The 9,245-nt window shown below is 39.1% G+C and overlaps 1 protein-coding gene across 1 annotated transcript in view; it reads left to right on the forward strand.

The window, feature by feature from the left end:
- LRRC40 (leucine rich repeat containing 40) overlaps window positions 1-9,245 on the forward strand; it is an 18,699-nt gene that overhangs the window by 509 nt on the left and 8,945 nt on the right. Inside the window, exons 2-10 of the mRNA XM_010561536.1 lie at window positions 6-137; window positions 703-884; window positions 1,384-1,457; window positions 2,413-2,542; window positions 2,965-3,088; window positions 3,913-4,055; window positions 5,132-5,304; window positions 5,612-5,702; window positions 8,194-8,239. Coding sequence (XP_010559838.1) covers window positions 6-137; window positions 703-884; window positions 1,384-1,457; window positions 2,413-2,542; window positions 2,965-3,088; window positions 3,913-4,055; window positions 5,132-5,304; window positions 5,612-5,702; window positions 8,194-8,239 — 1,095 coding nt within the window. The remainder of the gene's footprint in view (window positions 1-5; window positions 138-702; window positions 885-1,383; window positions 1,458-2,412; window positions 2,543-2,964; window positions 3,089-3,912; window positions 4,056-5,131; window positions 5,305-5,611; window positions 5,703-8,193; window positions 8,240-9,245) is intronic.

The raw sequence follows: 9,245 nt of genomic DNA on the forward strand, positions 1-9,245 counted from the left end.
GAGAGGGCGGGCGGGGGACCCCCGGGCTGGCTTCAGGGGGCCGGCGGCGGAGCCGGGCCCCGCCGTGCCGCAGGGGCTGATCCGGGCGGCTCGGAAGAGCGGGCAGTTAAACCTGTCGGGCCGGAGCCTCAGCGAGGGTGAGCTCGGTGCCGGCGGGGACGCGGTGCTCCTCGCCGTCCCCTGCGTCTGGCGGTGACGCCCCTTTTTCCCCGCACCTCGGTCGCGCTAAGCCGGGTTTGCAGGCTCGCGGGAAGCGGCGGTGCTGCCGCGGAGGGCCGGGGCCGGGGGAGGCCGGCTGCCTGCCCTTGTGCCCAGGCCTCGGCTCTCCGGGAAAACCCACGGCTCTTCAGCCGAGGGAACGGGCGCCGTGTTTGCCGGCGGTTGCTGACCGACCGATTCCGCGGGGCTGCTGTTCCTCCTGTGCCTTGGGTTTATGCTTGGCCGTGCCGTCCGGGCAGGACAGGAAAAATACAGAGGGAGCAACAACAATGCATATTTCCTGCCATCTGTTGGGAGATCGACTTACTTTTGGCTGTTGCTGGCAGATTTCCATCAGCTTGCTATTGTCAGCTCTGGAGAAATGTCTCTAGAAATGCAGTTGACTGTATGGGTGTCTGTATGTCTGAAAAGCATTACGACAGTGAAGCTTTGAGAGTCAATATCTGAAGAATGTAGTTGACGTCTGTCTGTTTGTGTATGTAGTGCCTCAACATGTGTGGCGGATAAATTTGGATACTCCGGAGGAAGCTCATCAAAATCTCTCTTTTGGTGCCGCGGATCGCTGGTGGGAGCAAACAGACCTGACCAAGCTGATACTCGCCTCAAACAAACTGCAGTGTCTTTCAGAGGATGTCAAACTTCTGCCTGCGCTCACTGTCCTGGATGTAAGTACACTGATCCCATTACAGTAGAATTGCACTCTCCCTGTAGGCAGTGGGAAAACATGGTCTTAGATCTTTGTTTTCCATTTCCCTGCAGTGGTGGATGTGTAGAAGTTGGCACTGGTGTATTCTCAGGATAAAGAAAAGATCGTTACAGATCTGGTAATATATCAGTTTATACCCTGGTAGTGGGTGCTGTTCTGTAGAAAGATCTATTACTTATTTATGGAGGAAGAGCTATTACTGGATGCAACCACCTTTCCTGCACTCCACTCTCTCCCCCACTTTGTATCTAATCTCTTAGTGTTTCCAATCAATTAAGTAGAATTTTGCAGATTGGCAGTTGCAGTGCTGCAGTTGGTAATTGGTTTGAGGCATGTACATAGCTGTACTTGTGTACAAAATTCTGTGTATTAGGTTAGCTTGATTTGTTTCCGGGGTAGGGAAAGAAAACCTACAAGGTACAAATTAGTAACTGTATTCTAAAAACTTTATTTTCCAGGTGCATGATAATCAACTGACATCGCTTCCTTCTGCTTTAGGAGAATTAGAAAATCTTCAGAAACTTGATGTCAGGTAAGTACAGGTTACAAAACTGGAACATGAGAAATACTACAGTGACTTTCACAGTGTGAGTAAGAGATTGCAGTATATCAAATTTTCTTTCAGAAAATTTATTTCAGGTTTTTAGCTAGATAATATTAATGTATTGAGAATCGTTAAGTTTTGGATCAAAACTGATGATCTTAGGTTTGTTAAAATTATTTTCACTGATACTCAAAGACACAAGTCTCACTTGGAAGGTGAAAACACTGATATTTTGAATAATCACATGAAAGTAGTATCTACATTCATTTGCTTCAGTCTGGCAGTTTTGAGTATAAAAATAACTTTTTGTCCTGAATAATATGCATTGGAAATAGTTGTATAGATCTCGTTCATGCTGGAAAGTTCATAATCTTCTGTTTGCTGGAGTAATTTTGTAAATTCGTGCACAGAGAGAAAGAGAGTACGCTGCTACTGTGTGTGTGAACTACATGAGCCAAAAAAAAATTAAGATCCAGCTGGAATATTGTAAATTCAGATGAGGAATCAATATTCATATGATGAAGCATTTTTGAAGAAATAAACAAACAGTTAATTTCTCCCAGGAAGCTAATCCATCGTAGAGGGCTGAGACTGTTGCAGGAGACAGATTTTTCTTAAAGGTGACGCAGCAAGCATATGTGCGTGCTGCGGCGTGGGAATGTTTTGCAGAAGCCTGTCTCGCTGCAGATGTAATTAGTAGTTAGTCTGTGCCAGCACAGAATATCCAGTGTATCTGATGCTGGACATGCTTCGTACACGCTCTAGGGTCTGAAGAGCTTGTGTTTCAACAAGCCGTACGTGGCTAAGATAATCCAGCTGATACAAGCGTTGTAGCTCTGGTTTAGATAGCATCATGTGTAACAAAAGTATTCTGTATGCAGTTAACGTTCTTAAAACTACTTAGTGATTGGTTTTTCCCTTTGTGTTACATGTTTAATACTAGCCACAACAAACTGAAAAGTGTCCCAGAAGAGTTGATGCAGTTGTCACGTTTGAAGAGCCTCCTTCTTCATCACAATGAGCTGAGTCGCTTGCCGGATGGATTTGGACAGCTTGTCAATTTAGAAGAATTGGTAAATTAAACTTTTTGAAAAAAACTTAGTTGTGCAGAAAGGCTGATTTATCCATGTTTTGCTACTGCTAATTAAAAATAGCTTAGATGGCAGAACTTTGTGAATATTCTAATGACTTACGTAGGTTGTCAGTTAGTACATGGTGGGTTTCCTTGTTTTGGTTTGAAACCAAGTTTTGCTCTTGGTTTGCCAAATATTTTAAGAAAAAGCAAATCCCTTGTGATCTGTCAGTTATGGGAGACTTGTTTCATCTATTCACATTTCTACCAGGGAGATCCTGAAGATGTCAGCCATCTAATTTTGGTGTTCTGCCAGTAATTAACTTTGCAGTAGCAGTACTCGTGGGATATTTTAAACATCTCTATTTCTAACCACTCTGTTCCTCTCTCTCTTTTTTTTTTTTTTTTTTTTAAAATCTTCAGGATCTGTCCAACAACCATCTCACAGACATTCCAACAAGTTTTGCTTTGCTCATTAACTTAGTGCGACTCAATTTGGCTTGTAATCAACTCAAGGACCTGCCTGCAGATATCAGTGCGATGAAAAGTAAATTTGTTCCCTCAGATTATTTAATGCCATACAGCCAGTTCTGTAGTTATGTTATGTTCAGAAATATGGTGCATATTATTTAGGATTTTAAAAAATATTCTTAAAGAGTTGATGTATTCTCAAGAATATTAGTTCAGAATTATTTAAAAAAGTCAGCTACAGCCAGTGTATATCAAACTTGAGTCCTCTTACGGTTTGTATTTCTTGATAAATGGGGCATGGAATGATCAGAAAAGTGTAAGGATTAGTATTGTTCTGCTTAGAAGTTATTAGCCTTAAGGCTGCAATAAACAATTTGACAATTTTTTTTTTCTTTATTGCATATTTTGAGTGGAAAATAAAGCATAAATGAGAGATAGTTGACATTATTGGGGAGGAAAATACCATAAATTAGAGCATGATAAAGTTGACTTCTAACATTTGATTGTTAAATATCAAGCTGACTACTGGTTGATGTGAGATGGGTGTTTTAATAGCTGTGGCAGATCTACAGGAACAGGTGACAGACCAGAGCTTTTATAAATGCTATAGAAATTACTTGCAGGTCTTTCTGAGATGGTCTGCAATATTAGACTCTTCTTGACAAGAGCTAGTATATGGCAGTGTCATTGAAAGCATTCCAGAACGTTCTGTGAAGAATAAATGAAAAGCAGATGCCTTGTTTTCAGAAATGTTGATGCTAACTGATTTGATTTCTTCCAAAATTCTGTTTGGCAAAATATTGTTACGTTTATTTTAAAAAGCAGGATATTTATGCTTCTGTAGATAACTTTTAATTTTCTCTTATTTTTCTATTTGTCACTGCACACTTACTTCTGTAGGCTTAAGACAACTGGATTGTACTAAAAACTACCTGGAAACTGTACCTTCTAAATTAGCAACTATGGCGTCTTTGGAACAACTTTATCTGAGAAAAAATAAATTACGTTCTTTACCAGAATTTCCCTCATGCAAATTACTGAAGGTAAGGTTTGAAATGGTTGGTATACTGTAAATGTATTTGCTGTAAACTTTTAAAATAATGACTGTTACTTTAAACACAAATTTTTGTGGAATGCTGTGATCAAAAGTTGATAATTCCGTGTTTAGAACTCTATTAAATACATCCCCATCTGCAATTACTCTTACTGTCCACATTGGTCAATCCTAAGGTCATTTGGAAGACAAATTTGCAGCAGTACTCTTCAGATTTGGAAAATAAATATCTGGAAGAGGAATGACTGAAAAACTGGATCTGGTATTGCCTGCAACAGTTATTTTTTATCTCTAGGATCATTTTCTGGATAAATTTACTTAATTCATTATAATTTTTTTCTTTGTAACTGCAGAGAAAGTATACTTTTTTTTCCTTTTAACATAATCGGATCTTCCAGATATTTTGTGACCTTAATTCATGATATATTTAAAATTGAAAATTTGTTAATCAGCTAATAGAAAAGTGATTGGGCCAAGTGAATCCCTGTATCGCTGTGTTGTTTCCAGTGACCAAATCCATCAAAGAATGCAGATACTTCAGTTCTGCATAACTCTGAACTCAGCAGTTCAATCAATCCCAAGCTATTTCAGGATTTTCTAAGAACATTTGTGTTGGTGTGTGAAGTTCAGTGTCTTAGTGCGTCCAGCAGCATGTGCGCACTCTTTCTGGTCTAAAGAACCATTCATTTTTTTCCATTGTAAATGAAACATTGCTAATAGGCAGATGGAGAGATACCCTCTCAACTTCCTATAATTTGGAATTTAAGAAACTTCTTGAGTAAAGAAGTCGTGGACAAGTTCTTGACAAAAGTGGAGCAAATTTATTCCTAGCTTGGAAATGGAACACAAAGCTAAGGGTTCTGTGATTGTTTCAAAAAAGCTAAGTTCAGACTCATGTCTCTGGATCTTTGGAGGCTTTGATATTTCATATGCAGATGAAAGGGAATTGAGATCTGTGTTTTCTCCACATCATTGTATGTTTTTGCAGATGTCATGGTTTAGGAGATTAGTTATAAAGTAATTTTACTAGAGTAACATAACTGTGGGTGATCTTTGTTTCCGTAGGAATTACATGCTGGTGAAAATCAGATCGAAATACTAAATGCAGAGAATCTGAAGCATCTGAATTCCCTGTCTGTATTGGAACTTAGAGACAACAAGATAAAATCAGTTCCTGATGAAATTACTCTGCTTCAGAAGTTGGAGCGACTTGACCTCGCCAACAATGATATCAGTAGGTAATATTAAAAACTGCATTATGTCTGTGATGAGGCATAGCTAATGACATCTAATGACAACTAATTCTATAGCTGATGTATTTCACTTTGTAAAATGTAATTAAAAAAAGACTCAATCGTAAAATGAAGGAACCCTTTCTATATTGTGTAAGTGCTATGATCAAACTGTGCCTTTCTTAAATGTGGTATGTTCTGTATCTTTTTATTTGAACTTGAGCTTCAGAATACTGGGCTATCTGACAAATCATTGCAACTTCTTTAGAAATTGTTTTGAAGCTGCTTTGAAATGAGTTGTTTCCCTTTGCAGATTGCCTTATACATTGGGGAACCTTCCTCAGTTGAAATTCCTGGCATTAGAGGGAAATCCTTTGAGAACCATTCGAAGAGACCTTCTGCAAGTAAGCACTATAGACAGTATATAAAGTTTGGTTATATTGCATACATACGTTATCCAAATTGTGCAGCCAGAACATTAAAAAAAATTCGAAAACCTCTGGATTTCAAGTAGCCTGTGGAACTTTGATCCATCTCTTTTGTGTGTGTTGTGATTTGGGTACTCCTTCCACTGGAGTCTGATGCACTGCATAACACCATGAGGACTGTGGAATAAAAGACATTGTTGCTTTATAGGACCTGTTTCTGATTTGCTACAGAAGTTGTAATGTATACTGCAAACGAAGCAGTGGATGTCTGGGAAAAAAGGGTAAGGCAGCTGTCTGCTGCCTAATCCTGTTGCAATCACAGTACATTGCAGTGCTAGGCGAGTACTTTACATGAGGCTTTTCCTAGATGAGCATGGATTTCTGTTTTTCATTTCCTGCTTGCCTGAATTAAGGATCTAAGATTTGATTTCCGGAGCGTATTTGATGACAGATGCATTTTGAGCAACGGCAATCAGATGTAGTACGTTTTCTTAAGGATCACCTACACCTCACATCTGCATTCTCTTTGTAGGTAACCAGCAAAGTGAAGGTGTGAGTTGTGCATGAGAAAACAAGTACATAGGGCAACAGGGAGGCTGGCGCATGGGCACTACTGCTGCTATAGAATTCCCTTTATTTTTTTCCCTGGCAGGCCCCTCTTCTCGTTGGTGGTATACATTACTTCTTTCTGTGGTTTTGCCAATGTTATGAAATAAATGCTTACAAAGCACTGGCATTCTCTAAAAATAAGTAACACTGAAGACTCTCTGTTGAAATGAAATTTTGTAATACCTGTCAGAAGAGGGAAAACATTGTGTATCTGATTAAGTGAGTTTTGTATGCGCTAAATTAACGAGCAGGGGTTCAGTGGATGGAAGTCATACGTGATTCTAGAGTTCAAAGTTGGCTTAAAACGTACATGCAAAGGAGTCTGAGTTAGGGTTGCCTGGTTACTTTAGTTCTGGTATTCCCTAGCTTCTGAGGATTTGCTGTCTTTCAAATGTAAGAGCACAGATGTGTGTAATTTCTTGTGTATATTTCAGATTTGTAGCAAATGACAGGTACAAGGATTCCATTATGGTATTTTATACTTACACTGTCTTGATCCATTACCAACACTGTAAATTCATATAACTGGAATTTTATATGCCTATCTAGATGTTTTTACACTTGATGTAGAGGAGTAATTGATAAAGCTTGTAGGGTTCCCCAGGCAATTCTTAGAAGCAGGTAAATACTGAGATTAAGGATTGGCAGGGACTTGGGGGTAAGTATAGTCTAGCAGGCACAGATTCTTTTCTTGTTCATCCCTGTGCCACCTCATCTTTTCCTGTTTCTCCAGCCTCTCATCCTAGTCCTGAACCTATTCTTGATGAATGTCTAGTCAATTTCTGTTAAATCCTAGTCTCTCCTTTTTTGCATAACATACTGTCACCTGGCTGTTGAGCTTTGTCTTACTGTGTGCTTTCCTCTGCATGCAAGCCACATCACTGTTACTCAGCTTTCTGTTTGACCTTCACCTTTTCCTTAAAAGTTTCCAGCTTCTTCCATATTGGCTTCTTTTGTCTTGCTCAGCTCAGCACATGCCACGCCTAGCTGTGCCTGCAGTCAGTCCCAGTCTCCTCCAGGCTCTCTCTTGCAGTCTTTTGTCTTCTGTTTCTGTCATCTCGCCAGATTCCTTGTGAGAGTACCTTTCTTTCCCACTTCCACATTTTCTTTATCCCCTCTGCATTCAGATCAGCCAGTCTCTTATTGTGTGTAACATAGATGTCAGCTAGAATGAGAAAAGTTAATTCATATTCAGCGCTCTAGTTCAGTCCCTGGTTTTAAAGCATCGAGGAGAAGCATGTAAAATCTTGAGGAAGACCTGGCTTTATCCTAAACAAATGGGCTAGATGAGATTATGCTTAATTACTCATAGATTATGCAGATAGTAACTGTGTTTGACCAGTAGAAGTTGCTATGAGAGGATTGAAAGTCAAATCTTTGGAGGACTGAGCGTTAAAAATCCATGCAAATTGTGTAAACTGCAGTGTTTTTCCCAGAGTTTATAATTTTAGACATAAAAAATTACCAGAACACTGAACAGTCAGCTTCCTTGACAAATTTTAAATGCTTCTCCAAAGCATAATTGGGCTAGACCTTTTTAAGGAGAAGATGAGTTGATTTGAATTTTTTTCCTTGCTCTTGGAACTGGCTAACTACTTTAGATAAAAAGCTAAAAATGTGGAGCCCGAGGTAGTGATATGAGATCGGAAATTTTGAGCTGGAATAAATAAAATTGTAAATAAGGAAGTTCGTAAGATGCTGCAAAGAAGGTTTTTCTATGGGAAGCATTAGGTGTATTTATAGTCAGCAGTGCTATGGGCTCCACCTGTGTGACTGGAATTGTCATTCTTCATTGTCAGAACAGCTATATAAACACTGGCTGGTAAATGCTTATTGACTTTTTTTTTTTTTTTTAAAGAAGGGCACCCAGGAACTTCTGAAATATCTAAGAAGCAAAATCCAAGGTATGTTGCTCTATTGCATTGCATTTTAAAGAGCATCTTTCAAGGAAATTAAAATAAGTTAGAACCTACAGAGAGAGGGTAGCTGTTTAAATCCAGGTTCCTCCAGTTATCCTGCAATAACAGAGTTTTCTTTACTCAGCAGTTTGCTCTTATATTTTGGTGCTGTTTCTTTTTCTTATTCTATTAGAGAATACTGAATAACAAACATTCCTTACTGAGGATTATCATTTAGAAAAATAATCTTAAGTATTTTTCCCCTGGCCCCTTTATGCATTTTGCATGAGGAATTCCAGTAGCTTTTTTATTTTTCCTCTGAACATCATGGGAAGTTTACATAAGGGGTTCTTCTTTTTAAGCTTGCCATATGTCTGCTGGCTTGTTCACTATACTGTGACCAAGAGTAGGTGATACTTTCCAAAGGTAGCATGTATTATTCATTCACATAATAACATGGGCAGTATGGTCCTGTGATTCCCAGAAAGTACATGCATGAAAAAGTCTGCCTTGAAGTCTTGGTGATACCATGAAGTCTGCCTCGTAGCTGACTAAGAATATAAAAAGTTTTGGGGGAGAAAGTAACTGATTATTTTAAACATCATTCTAATTGTGGCCTGTTAGAATTCATCTTTCTGCTCTCTAATAGTCTTGATCCCAGCCTTCCCTATAGAAATAAATAAAAATTCATAAAGCAGAAAATTAGGTGAAATATTTCAAGGGGATTACTTCTCTGCCCAAATGCTGTATGTTTTTTGCAGAATCCTCTCTTGGATTCAGAGCTCTGCCCCTGTGGATTTAAAAGCATCTAGATGATTCTGTATCACATTTTTTTAACAGATACAGTACTTTGTAAAAATGAACCAACAGTATTAAAAAAGCGGAAAAAAAGTTGCTAGTTGCTTTTGCGCGCTCAAGTCACTTTCCAGATTGATACCTGGGCTTCTAATTCACTGAGATACTTGAGCATTTGGGGGGGGGGGGGGGGGGGGGGGTTTTGTGGTTTTTTTTT

The sequence above is a fragment of the Haliaeetus leucocephalus genome, unplaced genomic scaffold (genome assembly GCF_000737465.1).
Source record: "Haliaeetus leucocephalus isolate CR32 unplaced genomic scaffold, Haliaeetus_leucocephalus-4.0 Scaffold147, whole genome shotgun sequence".
In the NCBI taxonomy this organism is placed as follows: Eukaryota; Metazoa; Chordata; class Aves; order Accipitriformes; family Accipitridae; genus Haliaeetus; species Haliaeetus leucocephalus.